Genomic DNA, 21,364 nt, shown 5'->3' with positions numbered 1-21,364 from the left:
CCCCCCCCCCCCCCCCCCCCCCCCCCCCCCCCCCCCCCCCGGACCTGTAGGCTTAAGATATGAGACCCGGAAAGGACATGTTTTGACAAGAGCATACAAAGGAGTGAAAAAGTAAAACTTAGAAATTTGAAACTTTCAACATCAAGTCTTCAACAGAAGTTATTGTCTCTACATGTATGCACATCTAAATGTACATCTATAAAAGATTAGTCAGTACCCTTAATGCATTCAGTGCTTTCTATTGTAATGATAATTACTTTAATAATTAACAATGAGTGATTTGACATATATCAGTTTAGAGCAGTGGTTCTTAACCTGTGGCATGAGATCCTTTTGGAGGGTGTGAAAGACTCTTTCATAGGGATCACCTAAGACCATCAGAAAGCAGTTACATTTATAATAGCAGCAAAATTACAGTTAGGAAGTAGCAACAAAATTATTTTTTAGTTGGAGATCACAACAGGAGGTATTGAATTAAAGGGTTGTAGCATCAGGAGGGCTGAGAACCACTTGTTTAGAGGAAAAGTGATAATAGAGGCTAGTAAAGGAGGTTTAGGAAAAATTACAGGGAGCTGTGTTTAAATGGAGTCATACAGTTGAACCGTTGTAAGTAGGTGGGGGAGAAAGGCAGGGCTTGTAAAGCGGTGTATGTGTTAGCATTAAAGTGCTTGTATTCCCAAGAATACATTGTTTGATCACGAAGTTATATTTTAGTTTTGTTTTATTGGTCTAGTTTGAAAGATGTTAGAAGGATCATCTCCTTGAAGTACATCTTTTAGCTTTCAGAATATTGTTGAGGATGCTGTACAACAGTATCTTGTTTAGATACAATGTTATCTTGTAAGTTATACAATGTGCATCTTGTAAGTGCATCCCTAGTAAAACCTTCCTCTAAGTAGCTTGTTTTCTATGGGTAATCCTTTCCATTCGGCAGCTGGTTTTATTTTTTTTCCTCTGTTGACAGAGTCCAGAACTCAATTTAAGTTTTATTTTAAAATATGTATAAAGTGGAGTTGAAGCTGTAGCTCAGTTGGTAGACTGCTTGCCCTAGTATGTCTGAGGTTTTGCACTTGATCTCCAACACCACATATCATGAGATATGGTGGGGAGTACATGCTGTCCTCAGCTGTGTAGCAGATTTGAGGCCAGCTGGGATACATGGGACCTTGCCTGTCTTAAGAAAAAGTGTATATAGTATTTTTAATGTATGAATTTATGTTCTCCCCTCCTTTTCATTTTTGTCTTCTATCACTCCATTGACAACTCACTATGAAAGCTTATATTGCATATATATTTTTGCTATGTCAAATACATTTTCAGATAATCAATTAGATACAGATAAATGAATGCATGTAACTAAGGTCAAGTATTTAATTTAAGAATCTTAATAAAAGTCATGCCTTAATCATTTTAGGACCGGAAAGGAAGGCCAACCCAGAGAATACTACACGTTGGATTCTATCTTATTTCTTCTTAATAATGTACACCTTTCCCATCCTGTTTATGTCCGGCGTGCAGCTGTAAGTAGAAGTCATTTTAAAACTCCATTGATCAAACAGTTACAGATGACTTCACCCATGGGTTTCAGATGTGTGAAGTTGTCGGGGAGAGTGAAAATTAACCTGCTATGTGATTTATTCTGATTTTTTTAGTTGGCAATTCATTATTCATGTAAAATATATGTAATGTTTATGACAGAACTTTTAAAAGTACTTAAATTGATGTTTCAAAATATACATGGAAGAACTCTGATAATTCAGAACTATAGTTTAATTTCAAGAAAACTTAGTATAAAAATAATATGAATTTAGTCTAAAGTATGAAAATCTCAATAAGCACAACAGAAACAGATATTTATTTAGAATTTTGAACAAAACAGTTCTTTTTGTATTTTATTGACAAATGTATTGTTTTTTTAGTTTTATCTGCTTTCTCGTATTTGAAAATTTATTGTTGAGAGGAAATTATTAGGAACATGTAAAAATATCTCAGTTCACAGAGATTGTTACTATGAGGTTCTTCCACTGGTAAGGGACTTTTAAAAACTGCTAAGTAGGATTCTGAGTTATTTGAATTAGAAGTTGCAAATTGCCGTAAATTTGCAAATAAGATGGTTCCCCAGATACTTTCCTTGGGTATTGGGAGGACACAGGTCTCATGTAGCCTGGGCTGGCCTCCAGCAACTGTGTAAATGAGGACGACCTTGAACTTGTGATTCTCTTGTCTCTATCCTTAAGTGCTGGGATTAGATGTGTCTGCAGTCATGTCCTGTTAATATGGTGTTGGGCACTGAACCCAGGACTTCATGCTTGCTAAGCAAGTATTCTTCTGTGAGACACTGCAGCCCTTTAGCTTTTATTAAAAGTAGTCCTTATCAGATTCCTTTCTAGGATCAGACATAGAATTATTTTTGAGATATTGATATACTCAAACATCTAGTCTAAAAGTTGTTTTAACTTTACTGCATTGTATTAATTTGAAAGTGGTACTTTTATTTTTTAATATTCTTAAAACAAACTCCTTGTAAAATCATCCTTGTGCCTCCATCACTAGAGCTACTTTTTGACTGCCTAACACTACTGCTGGATTGCATTATGTTGTGTGAGATTTACTCTTACAACTGTTCCTTCAAAGTAGAGATAGTTGAGGTTTTTGAATAGTAACTTACTATTTGGACCGGTTGAGAGAGTGCCTCATCATTTATTTTGCTTTAGTAGGACTGTTTTTCTGAGTAAGAAACAGAGTCAGTGTTACATAAAAATCTTAAAGTTGGTAAGTAGTAGGGAAAATTAATAATTGGCTATTACATTATTTATTAGATCCTTAAAAGCCTAATAAAGCAATAATTAGAATTGTTTGTTAAATAATTTAAGTACTTAGAGATTTAAACATTACACACACACACACACACACACACACACACACACAGAGTTTTGTTTTGCAAGACAGAGTTTGTCTGTGAAGCCCTGGCTGTCCTGGAATTTACTCTGTAGACCAAGATGCCTCCAATTCAGAGATCCACCTGCCTCTGCCTCCCTATTGCTGGGATTAAAGGTCTGCCTAGCAAGACTATTCCTATGAGTGGTTATAGTTCATAACTAGCAGTTACCATTGTTACTGTGGACTCTAGGACTTACATTTATAGTCATATAAGACATAACCTTTGTTTTACTTAAACATTTTCTAAATGACATGGGGCAGAGATCTAAAATTCTGTAGCTTCACAGATTAGAGGTTGCTTTTTAAATTGCCACACTCCTTGCTTTATGTTGCGTGGTTTCTTCCTGGAAAGGTGTTCTGATCCTGGGGCCTTTTAGTGAGACCTGTGGCTTCTCAGGTGGCTCGTAATGTTGGTGTAAAGCACACTTTAAATGGTTCTGAAATATATGATCAGGCTTTGAGATAAGAATTTAAAGAATATCAATTGAAGCAGGGTGCTGATAGTGCATACCTTTAATCTCAGTACTTGGGAGGCAGAGGCAGGTGGAGCTTTGTGAGATCAAAGCCTGTCTCGTCTCCACAGTGAGTTCCAGGTTAGCTGTGTCTACATAGAGAAACCCTGTCTTGAAAAACAACAAAAAAAAGAACATTAATTCAGGTATGTGTAATATTTCAGGTATGCTGGTTAAAAAATAACAAGAAAAGAAATACTTGAAGGTTTTCAACTTGTGTGTGTGTGTGTGTGTGTGTGTATATATACAAATTTGTATAAGAAATATATATATTTCTTATATAAATAAAGTTTTTCCATATATAAGTTTAAGAAAAAATAAGTGATTTATTTTTTCAGCTAAGTCAGAAAAATGTATTTGCAAATAATGGGTGGAGTGACACAGTGGTCATTGTGAGGTAATAAGCTAGTGGTACTAAGGGTTCTCATCAGTTTAATGTTGATAATAGTTGACAAAGGTTTTAATCTATGTAATCCCTGGGGAACCAGTTTTTCTTTCATTCCATTGTTTACATTAGAAAAATGATAAGGAAAATTGTGGCAGTGGCAAAAATCATTGGCCCAAAGGTGACTTGATGCCTGCAGTATACATTTTATTTGTTTTAATCATCTTTTAAAAAGATTTGCTATTTTTTACTTACGTGTCTCTGTGTGTCTCTAAGTACACATGACTGACTGCAGGTACCACAGAAGGCCAGAGACATTTAACCCCTTTCACGAACTGTATTTACAGGTGGTTGTGCGCCATCTGTAACTGGGAATGCTGGGAGTCAAACTTTGGTCTTCTATAAGAGCAGCAAGTGCTCTAATTGCTGCGTCATCTCCACAGCCCCAATTATAATCTTTTACAAGTGATGATTTGTAGGTGGAGTAAAGAAAAACCACTCATTCTTCTAAGTTTATGCTCTCACACAAGAATTTTTCAAATCTCTTTTTCTCTCTGCTATTTGAATTTATATACACTCAAGGGAAAAAAAGAAATGTCGGTTAAATATTACAGTTAACATTTTTTTATAGTTTATTTTTCTTGATCTTATTGATTCTCAAAATATATACTTACGTATTTATGTAGTTCAGTGGGAAGAATTTTAGTTGAATAGTTAATGAGGTTTGGTCTGTGTGGTGGAAAAGCACTACAGATACTGTATAAAGTGAGACAATATTGGTACTACTGAAAAGATGTGATCTTATAAGTGCTAAGAGAACAGTGAAGCCAAGGGTTGAGAGCCTGTGGTACTTGGTAAAAAGATAAAAGTTATTACTTACTTTCAAACAACTGTCTTGGATATATCTTTATGGAATTTCAAAAGTAAGATACTGAAAATTAACATTTGAGAAATTTTCTAAATTTTTAGATGCTTTAAAGCTTTTAAAAATAAATACGACTTTAAATACATGTTACCAAAGTATGTTAGATTCAGAGATTACATGGTATTTTATCAAGTTTCATAGTTGCTTCTATTTAATATCTAATTTAAAATTTTGGCTTCAGACTGAAAATATTCCTGTGGTTAGAAGACCTGACCGAAAAGATCTACTTGGATATCTCAATGGGGAGGCATGTGAGTACTAAACTTGCTCTCACTCTTAAATATTGAAGTATTGTTTTTTTTTTTTTTTTAAAGCTTTCCTATCAAAATAATTGTAGTGGGAAATTTTGTATTCCATTAAATACATTACCAGAATCTCTGTCTGTGTGCTTCTCCCTGAAGTTGCACAAACTTGTCTCTTTTTAGGTTGCCACTCCCCCCTCATGTGAGTGTTCTTTTTATGCTGTCAGAGACTTGCCTTTGTACATTACTATTTCTGTCTTGCTTTACTGTTTTCTCCATCTCAGTCATTACATTTTAGAAGAAATGTAGAAGAGATGTATGCTTTAACAATTATTGTTGAGTCCACATTTCTATCACTGTTTCCTTTTTATTACTGTAAGAAGGAAGAGTTGACAATCATTGCTTATTTGTTACCTCTTTCTTGAAGTTCCTCTGCCTAGCTTTCATCCTCACAGTCTCAGTAAAGTCAGAGAGATTTGAGAATTACCACATTTTTTTGTTTCCTTTACCCACTTTACCTATGAACATTTGATAGTGTTAGATACTTTACCTATGAACATTTGATAGTGTTGGACACTCGCTTCTTTAAAGCCCTTCACTTGTGACATTTGGGACACCAGCCTTTGGTTTTCTTTCCATTTGTTCATCTTTCTATATATTTCTTGTCATGTCTATGCCTGTTGCCTTAGGGTTTCTACTGCTGTGATGAGACACCATAACCATGACCAAAATCAATTTGGGAATGAAAGGATTTATTTCATCCTATAGCTCATAGTCCATCATCTAGGGAAGTCAGAGCCAGAACTTGAGGCAGGAACTGATGCAGAGGCTGTGGAAGAGTGCTGCTTATTGGCTTGTTCCTCATTGCTTGCTCAGCCTGCTTTCTTATGGCCTCCAGGACCACCTTGGTGCCCAGGGTTGGTGCCCAGGGTTGTTACCACCTGCATTGACCTCGGCCCTCCCACATCAGTCGCCAACGTAGAAAATGCACTACACACTTTACCTACAGATAATCTTACTGAAACATTTTCTCAACTGAGGGTTTCCCTTTCCTAATAACTTGTGCCAAGTTGACATAAAACTAGCCAGGACACTTCTTATGGCTTGAGTTTTCTTTTTCTCTTGAGACTCTAAAAATCTCTAGGTGACATCTTCCAAGTTTTATGCTGTATATATCCTGATCTGTTCGCGTTGCTGAATTCCAAATATAGTTGGCCTTTGAGCAGTTTGGATTTAATAAGTACAGGTCCACTTATGTGGTGTGGATTTTGTTTTGGTTTTTAGATTTGTGCCAGTCTTAAAAAACATTAGCCATCACAAAGAAATTATGAAAAAAGATGTGTTGTGTTGTATACTAGCTTAAACAAAAAGAAGGTATTTCATAAATGTGTAAATGATTTTTATTCATTTATAATACAAAAGTTTATTAGACATAGTTAAAACTTACCAGAATTTAGGCACAGGGGTCTATTTCTGTTATATGATACCATTCACTGTTGTGAGAAATGTAAACAAATATAAGATGCAGTATTAAGTCATAACTATAAAATCAAGGGTAGTATGTTAAAGGTTTATAGTCATTTGGTACAGTTGTAGTAAGCTCAGTCAGCATAGCTATCTACTAAACTGCCACGTGATGTAATCTTATAATGCGATCACCTCTTTAGATTATTACATATTATTGTACGAAGTGATTTCTGGCAGTTCTTAGATATTTTTTCACCATATAACATGCGTACAGTATTTTAAAATATGGGTTATTGTCGATTATATTATTAAGTAATTTCAGGTAAACAACAGTTTTTTTTTTGAACAGTTTTTTTGAGAAGTCAAATTTATGCGTGAGTTTTCAAGGTAATGAGAACATCAGTGCCCCAACCCTCATATTTAAGTGTTAGCTGCATTTTTTCTCCTACTGACTCTTCTTCATATTTATTAAATTTACTGTTGTCCTCTTCCTTTAAATGTTTTACAGGCATCTGAAGTTTAACATGTTCAAAATAGAGTGCCTAATTTACTTCTTTCCATCTCCACCCACATAAAACAAAACTGAGTCTGTTGTCATCTTAGGAGTGGTGGTACCTTACATAACCATGCAGTGATTTAGTCCTTAAATCCTGGTAGGAAATCGTTTTCTGACATATCTGTAACATTTGTAAGTCCTTTCTTCTGCCTTGAAAACCATGGCAATGTTTCCTCTACTGCAACCCTGACTCATTTGTCTTCTAAAACCTTCTTACATAGTCCTACTCTTTATTTTCTACAACTTATTCTGTATCTAACAAGATTTATTTTTGAAAAGTATTTAAATTTAATTGCGTCATTTACCTACTCAAGGCTCTTTGTGGTTTCTACAACACTTTTTGTGAGGAAAAAGCTCATGTGTCTTGCCCTGCAGACTCCATGATTTTGTTTCTGCCTAAATCTCTCTGACGTCATCTTCCCTCAGTCTTTATCACACACAGCCGCCGGGTATTGATCTTGCAGTTGGTCTAGATAATCTCAGAGCCCCAACATTTGCAGTTCTCTCTTCAATCGTCTGTATTGTCATTAGGCTCTCATCTCCCATCAATGCTAAGATACTCTTCTGTCAGTGACTTTATCTCTGACCATTCTAAAATACAAAATGACTCATACCTTTCTTTATGTAATAAAATCCTATTTATTTTCCAAAAAAAAAAAAACAACAAAAACCAAAAAAAGACATACTTTTACCTGAGATTATATTTATTGCTTACTTGAATATGTCTGTGGTGTCTTTTGGAGAATGAACGTTATAGGAACATTTGTTTCAGTTGTTTTATTTATTACTCAATGAAGTTTAGAACAGTAGTGTATAGTAGATACTTAGCTGAATGAATGATTATTTTCTTATAGAACATACATAAGTTGATATTATAGAAATAAGCCTCATCTTCGGATGGAATTTATTACCAATAAACCAGTGATAACATTTTGTTACACATTCTATTGCTTATTTTTAAGCTACAATGTTGGTGTGTAGAGAATCTTGTGGATAATAGGGAGACCTCCAGGATTGTTTTCTTTTGATATTTTCTATTAGCAAATGTCTAACTCTTTATACTCCCACTCCCAATTGTATGTATGTGTGTATATGGTTGCATGTACCACAGCTTGAATGTTGAGGTCGGAGAATAACTTGGAGGAATCAGTTCTCTTCCACCTTTATGTAGCTTCCAGGAATCAAACTCAGATTGCTAGGTTTGTGTAGCAGGTGCTTTACTACTGGCCTTCCATGCTTATTCCTAAAATTACATTTGGGCACTGTGCAGATTGCAAAATCTTCTTACTTTTATATGAGGTAAACAAAGAATGAGGAGGAATACCTTTCCTGCAATTGTGATGGGAAGATTGAAAAAAGGCTTCTAATTTTTTTTTTGTCTGTTTTGATTCAAGGCATATTTAATTATTTGGAACATGAGAGTCATAATATACCTGTTTTATATTATATATATGTATATGTGTGTGTATATATACATATGCATATACATACACACACACACACATATATATATATATATATTTTTTTTTTAGGCTCACTCTTATTTTCTCTCCATTAAAAAGTGTGTTGAGGGTTGGAGAGATGGCTCAGTGGTTAAGAGCACTAACTGCTCTTCCATGGGTCCTGAGTTCAATTCCCAGCAACCACATGGTGGCTCACAACCATCTATAATGGGATCCAGTGCCCTCTTCTGGTGTGTCTGAAGGCAGCTACAGTGTACTCCTACAATAAATAAATCTTAAAAAAAAAAGAAAGAAAAAAAAGTTTTGAAAGGAGCGTAGGATTCTTCCGTTTTACTAAGTGTCTAAGATGCCTCTGGTAGATAGGATCACTTTGGGAGAGCCTCAGTGAGTTGTTTATCCACATCATTTCTTGTGTTTTTCCTAGGATAAATTTAGTTCTCAGATATATCATTTTGTTAATTTGTGAAACATGTTACTAGGTCAATGAAAAAGTTGAACAACTGTTAGTATCATGTTTGTAGGCATGTTATAATTAATAACACAGTTATTAACTGTTAACATGAGTTAAAAGCATGATCTCAAAAGTCTAGACAACTTTTTTTGAACAGTAGAACTAAGAATAATTTTAAATTTTATTTGGTGAAATTGCGTGTTGTAACTGTATGAGGAAAATAATGAGCAAAGACTAATCATTGTGGAGTGGAGAACTTACAGACCTAAGACTGAGAAAGTGAGTCAGTGTTAATAAAACGTCTTTGCTATGTTGGATGAGAAATACAGATGTGAGGCTGCCTAGCCTTATAGTGTGATGGCAGTGTATCTGACTTTAGAAATACACATACCAATTTAATACTGAAATGAAGACATGTTACATCAATGGCAGAAGGTGGAATTTTCAGTTAATATTTTGATAAAAATAAAACAAGTTCTGTGTCATTAAAAAAAGCCCTCTTAAGTTGGAAAATGTTTTAACTCTTGTATAAAAGAAAAAGGTCAGAAGTACTAGTTAACACATAAAGTGGGACCTTGGAAATAGATAGATGCACAAAGGGCTTAACAACTTGAATAGTTACAGAATTGACAGAAAAGGTAATCACTTGTATATATAATTATTGTATAATAATTATAAATTTAAAGGATAAAAAAATCAGGTCTTATGCGTTGCGGTTTGTCAATGAACCCTGGTGAGGTTGTCAAGAAGCATTTGGCATTGTTGACTGTGACACTTTATACCCTTCCCATCACAAACAACTTAGACACCCTACATTTGGAAGTGGCCTAGAGCTATATTTGAAAATGTAAAAAGTGGCAGAAGACTTAGAGTTGAACTGCCTACTCCTAGGGAAGCAGTCAAATGAGTTATAGTTATTCCATACAATAGGAATTACTACTGGAGTGGAAGGGGTGTCTGAGCTAATAATCTTTTGTAAATGGGAAACAAGTTTCAGAATATTGTGCATATTAGGCTGCCTTTGTGGAAAATAGTATAAATAAAATATAATTGTATTTCTTATATCTGTAGGATATTCAAGATAATAGCTACTTATATAGGGGAATAGGAACTTGGTAGAAGGGACCAGGTTCTCTCTCTGTCTCTATCTCTCTCTCTGTGTTCATATTTTTATTTTGAGGCATTCAAAAATAAAATAATTTGAAGGTTAGTTGGAAGTTTCCTACCAATTGTGAATAAGTACAATTTGCATGTTCTATGCTATGTGCATATTTAAGTATTTGGGGGAAGCATACTTTTTAAATGTGTTTGCTATACCAGAGTATAGTCTGAAATGGCCAATTAACGTCAGTAATTAGCATCTCAGTGGTTTGTAAACTAAAGTTTTAAAAATAGTTGTTCTTTCACAGACTTTCTAATTCTAATTCTGAGTAATCTTGTTAATAAAATTCTGTTATGGAGCTGCTTTTGAAACCATTTTACCTGGAGAAATTCTCCTATGGATAAAAGAAATAAAGCAAAGCTTGAGCACTTCCCTTAGAATAACACCCAAAATATATATGCTCACATACCGATTTGCTTATATGATTTTTCTTTTCCATTTTCAGCAACATCAGCAAGCATAGACAGGAGTGCCCCCCTGGAAATAGGTCTTCAGAGGTCTACTCAAGGTACACCTGTCAAATCATTATCTTGAACATTAAACAAAAATCCCTTCTATAAAGTACACACTTATTTATATTTATTTTTGTTGTAGTCAAAAGAGCTGCTGATGAAGTTTTAGCAGAAGCAAAGAAACCACGAATTGAGGTAATAAAACTCTGTTTAAAATAATTTGTTTTGTTATTGAAAGTGGAATTGTGTAGAATAAGAATTAATGGGCTGGGCAGTAGTGGCTCATCCCTTTAATCCCAGCACTCAGGGGTAAGCTGAGGCAGGTACATGTCTGTGAGTTCAGGGCTAGCCTGGTCTACAGAGCGAGTTCCAGGAAAGCCAGGGCTACACAGAAAAAATCCTGTTTTGAAAAACCAAAAAACAGAACCCAAAACAAAACCCAAAAGACAAAAACAAACCAAAAAGCGTTATAGTAATTCTAACAGCTTTTTTTTTTTTTCTGAAAAGAAATATAGATTAATAGGTAGCTTGCTTATGTTACTGTGTTAGCTCTCAGATCTAAGTTCTGTGATAAATATGCCAGTTTCATTTGCTTTGCTATTCTTTGTTTTATTGATGAATACCATGTCCTACATCTAGAGTGAGAAACTATTATCTGTGTTAAAGGATGTACTAAATTTTCTAGATTTTCAGGGTTCTGTAGTCTTGATTGCTGTACCCCCATCTTGCTGTTCTATTAATATTATGGGGAAGCCTTCATAAATCATACCTAAAAGGATAGATATTCTGACAAAACTACATGATAATGGAGGCCAGAACTGGTCTCGGGGCTTTTGTTTTGCCAACTTGGAGAGTAAGGTAGTATGGAGACATGCATTACTTTTCAGGGCTGTGAATGTGAAGTACTTACTAGTGCATCATTAAAATACTACTGACACAGGTTCTAGATATCTCATGTTTTAGTGGGTTAGAATAGTGTTCTGGTAACTCTTCCTTGTCACTGTGACAAAATACCTGAGGAAAATAGCTTTAAGAAAGGTTTGCTTTAGCTCATAGTTTTAGTCCACAGTTGCCTGGCCACACTGTTTTTGGGCCTGTTCAAGAAAGAATGTGGCTTAAAGGCATAGTGGATGGCTTGCTGAAGATAAGCATTTCAGAGCACAGCCTGAGCTTCTTTCAGGCTGGCTCCATTCCTACAGGTCCGTGGAATTCATCAGCTCATTAGAGGTGTAAGAATCCAGCTGCCTCTCAAAAGCCCATTAAATAGCAACCATCTATTTAATATCTGAGTCTTTTCAAGATATTTTTAGGTTCTAACTAAAACATTTACTTGAAATACAGAACAGGTAAGAAATGTAATTACCTTTAGAGTATCTATTGTATAGTGCTGGTAACTAATAACCTACATATTGTATTTTGAAAAACATTAAGGAAGAAGTGTTCTCAGTACAAAAAAGTGGCAATATGTAAAGTAATGACAATGTTAATTATCTAGATTGAGCTATGCCATAGAGTATGTGTATTTTAGAAGATAGTATTATTCATAATGTGTACTTTCGAACAATTAAAAAAATGCTGTTACCACTAGTTGGTCAACAATTATTATTAATTGGTCAATTATTATTACTATTATTAGTTGGTCAATTATTATGAGCAAGATATCCTTTGGAGTTTTAATTATATATAGAAATAGTAATGACTTATTAACAAGCTTCATATTATTTATATGCACAGGAAACCTCTGGATGTAGAGAATAATTTGTTAGGAATTTAAAATCTGGCAGTTTTATGAATCTGCATTAGTTTATAGTAAAGAAATATCAAGTATGTTGGTTGGCAGGTACATACAGTGGATTTAGTAATAATGTTATCGTTAAACAATGTAATTTTAGTAAGTATTTTTTTGAGATGAATTGGGAGCCTGGTACTTTTTAAGTCATGATAACTAACTCATTGTTTTGGATCTATAGAAGATACTATTTTAAATGTTTTAGGCGTATTAAGTAGTGTACTCTTTACTACCACCCTTTGACTTTGGGAGCCCTAGACTCAACAGCTGTGAGGTATAAGTGTAATTTATTCTCCCATAGTAATAGTCATCTCAGAAGCTTACTGCTAACCTAGGTGTAGTCCTGGAAGCTTCTAGCTGCTGTACAATCTAGTCTAGGCCTAGAATGTTTTCTGCCTCTTAAGATATACACGGCTGAGTAAGATCACCCTTTCTAGTTCTTTCTGAACTCTTTTGGCTGGTTTAACTCAGCTGTTCTGGTGCAAATTCCTCTCCAAGCTGACTGCTTGATTCAGTCTGGCTTCCCTAAGTTTCTGATTGAATTGCTTTGCCTGGCCTCATACTAACTTTGGCAATATGTTCTAAATTTCTGTCTCCTTCTCATTCTCTGGCTCGTTCTGTCTTTACTTGTGTCTAGCTTGTTCTCTCTTCAACCTGTCTCTGTATAACTCTCCTGGTAAAACTGCTTCTGAATTCCATGAACTGACTGAACTGAACTGACTAGAACTCAGATATCTGCATGCCTCTGTCTCCTGAGTGCTGGAATTAAAGGTGTGTACCACCACGCCTAGACCTAAGCTTTTCTTTACCTGAATCTTGCTGTATACCAGGCTTTCCTTGAATTTAGAGATCCACTTGCTTCCTTTTCCTGGGATTAAAGTTGTGTCTGTATTTCTGCCAGATCACAAAGACCTAGGTCTGTGGATGTGATCTTTTACTAGAGCAGCTATGTTCTGAATTAAGATTCCACAGCAAAGTGACTTGCTGAGGTTTGTACAACCAGAATTGAACCAAGACACTCTGGTTGCTGAGCTATTCTCCCCTACTGAGTATGAATTTTGTGGCAGGAAAACAAAATTTCCCTATTTCCTCATATGAAAGAAGACTCTGGCCACTGTTAAAACAGTGAGTGCATTTAGTGCCATCATTTACTTGGACATATGAAAATATCACAATGTAATAATTTAAAAAAAAATTCAACACCCAAGAAAAGTTAAATACTAAAGCTACCAGTAACTTAAAACATCAGCGGGAAAGAGGAAAAAGAAAACATGAGGTTAGGGTTTCTGATTTGATGAAAATTTAGGTTGTACTTTTAAAATTACTAATTTCTTGAGGACCTTGACCATCGTGGATTATAACTTTCTTACAAATGGTAAAAATGAAAATGCATGCTAAAATATCTTTGCATTTATTTCAGCTGATGTGTCTGATTTAACATTTTTACATGGTAGAAAACTAATAGGGCATGAATTGTAACCTAGTATTTTTTCTCTTTTGAAGTCTTAAGTATGCTAGTGTATATAGTTTCATATACTCTTATTTATTAACCTTGAGTTTACTCCTTAGCTATTTGTTGAATATAGACCTTGACCTAAATAGGTGTCACTGAATTGGATTTTTTCTTAATTAGTCGTATGCTTTTCAAATTAAATTTCACTTGGCTTTCTAAGTTAAATATTTCTCAGGTTGACCTTAAGCAACAAATTCTTTTTAAACTCTTGATGCTTGTCTGCTGGGATTATAGGCATGAGCCACACATCCTTGTCAGATACGATTTTGAAACAGTCTATTGGGAACTTTATAGGAAAATTTTTATGTTCCAAGGAACTTGCTTTGACAGCTATTAACTTTTTGCTTCTAGTGTTTTGACTTCTTATTTGGTAGATTTGAGGATCTGTGGCATCAGATTGAAAAAAAAAAATTGACATCCAAAATGAAAAAAATTAACTTAGAAGACTTCCTTTAACAGTTAGGTATTTTTAAATCAGGAATGGATCTTTAGGGGCTGGTGAGATGGCTCAGCTGTTAGTATTTGTTCTAGCAGAAAACCTAGGTTCAGTTCTCAGTACCCACTAGTACTTCACAACCATCTATAACTCCAGCTCCTATGTAAACACCAGGCATGCATGCGGTACACGTACATTCTGTAGGTAAAATTCTCAGTACACATAAATCTAAAAAACATTTTTTAGAAGTATGAATTACACACACACACACATACACATACAAAAACATTTTTTTATATGAAAATAGTAGTGGTTGGGAGAGCACACAGAAATAGGTGTCTGGGCACTACATTGTAAACTTACAGATGATTTTTCAGTAATTTTTTTTAAGCTTTTTGATGATGCAAAAGCAATACATACATATTTAGAAGAATTATTTTACTTTCAGCACAATATTCAAAAATAAGTAATATAAGATGTCCAACACTTTAAAATAAAACAGGCTTTGTATTATATAGAGGCTAGTGTATATGTTCAAGTAAACAACACTAAGCCACAATATTTAGTAGGTAAATGTGTAAAATACATTTTTGGCTTGTGTTTTAAATTTGCTGTGATATTTTAATTTGAGTTCCCGTTACTGTAATGAAACACCATAACCAAAAGCAGTTGGGGGGGAGAGGATCTATTTGACTTCCACATCCATTGTCCATCACTGAGAGAAGTCAGGGCAGGAACTCAATCAGGACAGTAACCTGGAGTCAGGAGGGGTGATCTATAGGCCTATAGGCCAGTCTTATGAAGGAATTTTCTCATTTAGGGTTCTCTCCTCTCAGATGACTCAAGCCAGTGTCAAGTTGATGTAAAAGTAGCTAGCACATGTGGTTTATTAGAACTTAGCCCTATTGTAAGTCAAGGAACATCAGAAATCCATTCCATACTTAATGATCCAAAGTACACTTGTCTCTGTGTAAGTAAAAGGTGACTTAAGTACAATATTACATGGAACTGTACTGTAGTAATTTTGGTAAGAAGTTTTATGTAGTGATTTCCCTGTGTAAGGTAAGTAAAACGTAAAATGTTACTAATCACTGATTATTTTTAGGATGAAGAGTGTGTGCGCCTTGATAAAGAGAGATTGGCAGCTCGTTTGGAAGGCCATAAAGAAGGGATTGTGCAGACCGAACAGATTAGGTAAGAGTTTCTTAGGCAGTATAGATTTTATGTAAAGATATGTAGAAAATGAGATGTTTTAGATACAATTTACAATTTACGTTTGCATCTTTATTCATTGTATGGCCCTGTTCCCTAAGTTTAGAAGAATGCAGTTGTCCCTTGGAATTTATTGGGATTAGTTTTAGGATCTCTCCACAGATTATGAATACCCAGAGGAACTCAAGTCCCTCAGGTAAAATGACATGGTATTTGCTTATAACCTATAGTATAAGAATCTACCCTAGATTACTTCTATTTTAGACTTTCCATCAGTATGTCATATATGAGATGACAATATGAGAACAGTCGTAGAAGAGAATATTTATTTTGCATTATTTTTAGTTTAGACGGACATAGTTCCACTCTCAGACTCGTGTGGTAAGGCAGAGTATGTAGGAGGGACCATTGTCATTCACCTCAAACAGCATGTAGGAGACAAGTGGCGGGTGGGGAGCGGGGGATGGGCTTTGTTTATAGAAACTAGGACCAGAGAATGGGTAGCCTCAAGGACTTAATCTCAGAAAACCACTTCTTTGCTAAGTACAACCTCCTAAAATATTCAGAAACTTCCAAAATAGCATCATCAGTTGGGGACCAGGCGTTTAACACATCACTTATTCAAATGCTACATTATATCTGTGGCTCCCAAGGACTCATGTTTGTTTCATAATATGAACTGTATTTAGTCCATCTTTTATAGCTCTTAACTATGAGTTCCTATAAATTTTAGTAACATGTTCCATACTTGTAACATACAATAATGCAGAATAAGCATTCTTATTACAAAATGAAGAGAGGAAGAGTAGGAAAGAATGGGAACAAAGAAACCAGAAAGCAAATGTTAAATCCTATAAATTCATGTCCACCAATAGTGACATACATGTGATAATATGATATATATGTTTCAGTGGGCTTGAGCAGCCCCATCACCGTGGCCTGGCTTACTACAGTCCACATGACTTATCCCCTAGGCCAGCTCTGTGTTTTGCCTTTAACTTGCTGTGGCTTATGTTCTATGCTCTTTTGATGTCTCTAACTTTCTAAGCTCTGTATTGTATCTCTAGTAAAGAGCTTTATATATTGTCTCAGGCTCTGCCACAGAGTGTTTGGCTGTTAGGTCTTCCATTGAAATCTGGTGGAAATATCCATGACCTTTTAACTTTGGCATTCTTAATGCCTGCAAAACTGTCATGATATGATCTGCTACTAGTCACTGGGGACCTTAGAATTATGGTTTTTGTGTTCTTTGAATTCCTAAATGACCAAAGCTGGGGAAAGATTTTCATATGAGGTTCCAAGTTAGAGGGACATGATGATTTCAAAGCAGTCTTTCAACTGAGTTAAGTAAAATCTTTGTACCCTAAGTTTGCAGTAGGGTCTAGTTAATTCCTGAGATAACCCTAAAAGTGTCTTTCCTATTTTGATACAAAGTACTGGGCTTTAATAAAAACAAAATCATGGCCCTAATTGCATCAACAGCCATACTTTACTGTGTCATAATATGAATTTTATTTATTTATTTATTTGTTTGTTTGTTTGTTTTTTAGAGACAGGGTTTCTCTGTATGGCCCTGGCTGTCCTGGATGGAACTCACTCTGTAGACCAGGCTGGACTCGAACTCAGAAATCCACCTGCCTCTGCCTCCCAAGTGCTGGGATTAAAGGCCTGCGCCACCACTGCCCGCCCGGCATGAATTTATTTTTTTAGTACTGCATTTTTCCAGACCTTTCCTGTTCTTTTGTCTAAATTTATTACAATAAATTTGGCCAAACCAGCTAGTAGTATCCATGCTGAGCTGCCTTGGCATTTCCTCTGCCTTACTATTATTTTTAATTTTAGCCCCACTTAAAGTCTGGGAGCATGGTCAAAAATATGACAGTACTTTGCAACAGTATAACACGAGTGATGTCTGTGTTAAGTCCTAATAGAGTCCTTGCTTTCATATTCAGTGGCATAATTAGTCAGCCTCAGTCTTAGAGCATTTTCCACAAGAATTAAGTTCTGCCTATATAGCATTTAGGATTTATCTACTCCATCTCTCCAAACTTAACAAATTCATGGGCATGTGATGTGCCACATCTTTCCACAAACTAGTTCCTGAAGCTTGTAAATGGAAAGATGCAGCACATCACATGCCCATGAATTTGTTAAGACACTAGTGTCTGTACACTTTCTACTAATTTTCTCGGTTAGACTGTAGTGATAAATACTTGAGACATATAAAAGATTTATTTTGTCTCATGATGTCAGAGGTTGTAGTTGGTGTTACAAAACTCCGTTGCTTCTGGACTTATGTTTCTGTAACATCTAGTGAGGAAGGAACAGTGTGACTTACCTTGTGGCCGGTAAGTGTCACATGTGAGCACTGACCAGCCCACACAGCTGTTTTTCTTTCTCTTGCCCCTATAGAGTTTCCTCTTTTCTGTCCCACAGTTAGTTAGTTAGTTTCTTTCTCTCTCTCTCTCTCTCTCTCTCTCTCTCTCTCTCTCTCTCTCTCTTTGTTTTTGTTCTTGTTTTTGTTTTTGTTTTTTTTTGAGACTGGGTTTCTCTGTGTAAGAACAGCCCAGCTCTGGCTGTCCTGAAACTTACTTTCAAGGCCAGCCTGTAGTTGAACTCACAAAGATCTGCCTTCTTCTGCCTTCTGACTGTTGGGATTAAAGGCATGTATCATCACCACAGGGTCTGTCCCGTAATTTGACTATGGATTTGTAACATTGTAACATCCAGGAATTTTTAATTACGCAGCCAGCCAACCTTGTAGAATCTTTAGGCATGACTTTCTTTGTTCTCTGTAAACTTTACATTGATCAAATTTTTTTTTTTTTGGTTTGGTTTTTCGAGACAGGGTTTCTCTGTGTAGCCCTGGCTGTTCTGGAACTCACTCTGTAGACCAGGCTAGCCTCGAACTCTCGAACTCAGAAATCTGCCTGCCTCTGCCTCCCAAGTGCTGGGACTAAAGGCGTGTGCCACCACCGCCTGGCTTGTATTTTCTTTTTTAGAAGATTTATTTATTTTATGTATATGAGTACACCGTTGCTATCTTCAAACACACCAGAAGAGAGCATTCAGATCCCATTACAGATGGTGTGAGCCACCATGTGGTTGCTGGGAATTGAACTTAGGACCTCTGGAAGAGCAGACAGTGCTCTTACCCACTGAGCCATCTCTCCAGCCCCCTTAAATTATATTTTTCATTGAATTTTCCTTCCCTCCCTCCTTCCTTCCTTCCTTCCTTCCTTCCTTCCTTCCTTCCTTCCTTCCTTCCTTCTTTCTTCTCCCCCCCTTCATACTTTGTAAGTTCTTTGTAAGTACTATTAAACCTATATATTTTATTCTTTAGACAAGAATTTTTGCTGCTCCTGTTTGAGAGTTGTTATTAAGATTATTATGAATATATATAAAATAATATAATATTGAAAACTGGGCTACTGGGTTGTTTTTTTTTTTTAAGTTTTAGGCTGGTTTAATTTTACTTTTTATGCATATGATTATTTTGTCTACATGTATTTCTGTGTACTATGTGCCTGGTGTTCACAGAGGTCAGAAGAAGGCATCATGATCCCCTGGTAATTGATTTATGGATGATTGTGAGCCACCAAGTTGGTGCTGTGAACTGAATTAGGAACCTTGAGAGAGCAGCCAATTCTCTTAATCTTTAAACCATCTCTCTAGCCCCTGGAGTACTACTGATTTATTGTCTCTGGATCTTAAAGAGAAACACACCGCAAAATTGAAAGCACTAAGAAGTGTACTTTTTTTTTTCATTGCATACCACAATTTTTATTTGTATCATTGTTGATAAACAAAGGTATTTTTAAAATAAGACTGTACCTCTGATGATCATTTATTGTTGTGAAAGCATAGCTACTCTATGCTTTTTTGCCTATTTAAGAATCAAGTGAATTGAAGACATAAAAGCTCTTCAAATACGTGTATTTCAGTTTGTGATTTTTTTTTTTTTACTTCTTACAATGAGGTTTTTTTTTTTTTTTTTTTTGTTTTTCAAGACAGGGTTTCTCTGTGTAGCCCTGGCTGTCCTGGAACTCACTCTGTAGACCAGGCTGGTCTTGAACTCAGAAATCCGCCTGCCTCTGCCTCCCAAGTGCTGGGATTAAAGGCGTGCGCTACCACTGCCTGGCATATAATGAGCTTTTAATTAAGCATGGTTTTGTCTTCCAGAAACTAAAAGGATGATTGTGGCATATAAAGTTTCTCTTCATTCTGTAGTCTGTTGCATATGTGGCTTATAGCTTTAAAACCTTGAAATACATTTCATAAAAAAATTCAAGCTTTGAGTTTTTTAGCAGAATGATTTTTTAATCCCAATCCAGGGTGACCTATGTGCTTGTGTATAATTTTCACATATGTATATGTATGTCTATGTATAGGTATAGGTACACTGGTAAAGACTCAGGGCATATAAGCAGAAGAACCCTTACTATTTAGTTCTACTCTACTGGGGAGATTTTTTTTATTTGTTTGTCTGTCTGTTTATTTTTCGAGACAGGGTTTCTCTGTATAGCCCTGGCTGTCCTGGAACTCACTCTGTAGACCAGGCTGGAAAGCCACCTGTCTCTGCCTCCCAAGTGCTGGGATTAAAGGTGTGCACCACCACCGCCTGGTGGAGATTTTCTTTTTAAAAATCAAAATATTTTATAATTGTTGTTACTGTAATTGTTTTTAATTTTAATGAAATGACTAATTCAAGGCTAGAGAGATGGGTTTGTGGTTAAGAGTACTGGCTGTTCTTCCAGAGGATTCTGGTTTGATTGTCAGCTTGAACATGGTGGCCTACAACTGCCTGTAGGTTCAGTTTCAGGGAATTTAATGCTTTCTTTTGACTTTCGTGAGCACTAGACATTCAAATGACACACAACTGTACATGTAGGTAAAACACTCATACTCAAAAAATAAATAAACTACTAACTTGGTTTTAGAGTATTATCTATATGAAGTGTTAACATGTAAAAGTCCTATGTGACCATAACATAACAAATACACAATTTTATAGAGAAGCTTATTGCCATGTGCAGTGGTTTTGTTTCTTCTCTCAGTCAATTTAAGTGCCACAATGTATATATTATACTGAAAGAATCTTAGCTGTGAAATCTAAAAAATAAATTACTTTTAGGTCTTTGTCTGAAGCCATGTCAGTGGAGAAAATTGCTGCAATCAAAGCCAAAATTATGGCTAAGAAACGATCTACTATCAAGACTGATCTAGATGATGACATAACTGCCCTTAAACAGAGAAGTTTTGTGGATGCTGAGGTAGATGTGACAAGAGATATTGTCAGCAGAGAGAGAGTGTGGAGGACAAGAACAACTATTTTACAGAGCACAGGAAAGGTAATTAAAATATTTTACTCATTCTTTGGAGTGCTATAGGATTGTTTAAAATTAATTAGTAGATTTCAGGTTTTAAGTTTTATTTATTTGTTTGTACAGCTAAGGACTAATTCTTTGAAACTTTTGTTCCAAGCAAATGTATGCACTTAAAGTTTTGAAATATAAGAATTTAAATGGGGGTCTGGCAATCTGAGGCTCATTCAAACCATGTAAAGATGGAAGGAAATCATTCACTCAACAAAGTTTTTCTCTAATCTTGATACACATACTGTAGACCTGTGTGCACACACCATGTACATTAGTTTAAAAAAATTAAAAAAAATTGATACTAGATGCTCTAATATGTCAACATATCTCTTAAAGATGAATCAGTTCTGTGAACATATTTTTCTCTCTGTTGTGGGCTTTCCTCTGAAGTTTTCTTAGAAGTTGATTCTCCATTGATGCATAGTTGCTATAAATGGTGGCTTGATAGAGACATTTGAAGAAGTGTGTAAGATTACTCTGA

General features: G+C 35.5%; 1 protein-coding gene across 1 annotated transcript in view; it reads left to right on the top strand.

Moving 5' to 3' along the window:
• The window catches only part of Cdc73 (cell division cycle 73), a 116,697-nt gene that overhangs the window by 21,349 nt on the left and 73,984 nt on the right, over window positions 1–21,364 (top strand). The window contains exons 2-7 of the mRNA XM_028769951.1: window positions 1,415–1,520; window positions 4,944–5,013; window positions 10,549–10,611; window positions 10,698–10,750; window positions 15,399–15,487; window positions 20,640–20,856. Of these exons, the coding sequence (XP_028625784.1) occupies window positions 1,415–1,520; window positions 4,944–5,013; window positions 10,549–10,611; window positions 10,698–10,750; window positions 15,399–15,487; window positions 20,640–20,856 (598 nt within the window). The remainder of the gene's footprint in view (window positions 1–1,414; window positions 1,521–4,943; window positions 5,014–10,548; window positions 10,612–10,697; window positions 10,751–15,398; window positions 15,488–20,639; window positions 20,857–21,364) is intronic.

This window comes from Grammomys surdaster, unplaced genomic scaffold (genome assembly GCF_004785775.1).
Source record: "Grammomys surdaster isolate TR1022 unplaced genomic scaffold, NIH_TR_1.0 196, whole genome shotgun sequence".
NCBI lineage: Eukaryota > Metazoa > Chordata > Mammalia > Rodentia > Muridae > Grammomys > Grammomys surdaster.
The sequence above is the reverse complement of the archived record's forward strand: the minus strand, read 5'-3'. Positions and strand labels throughout refer to the sequence as shown.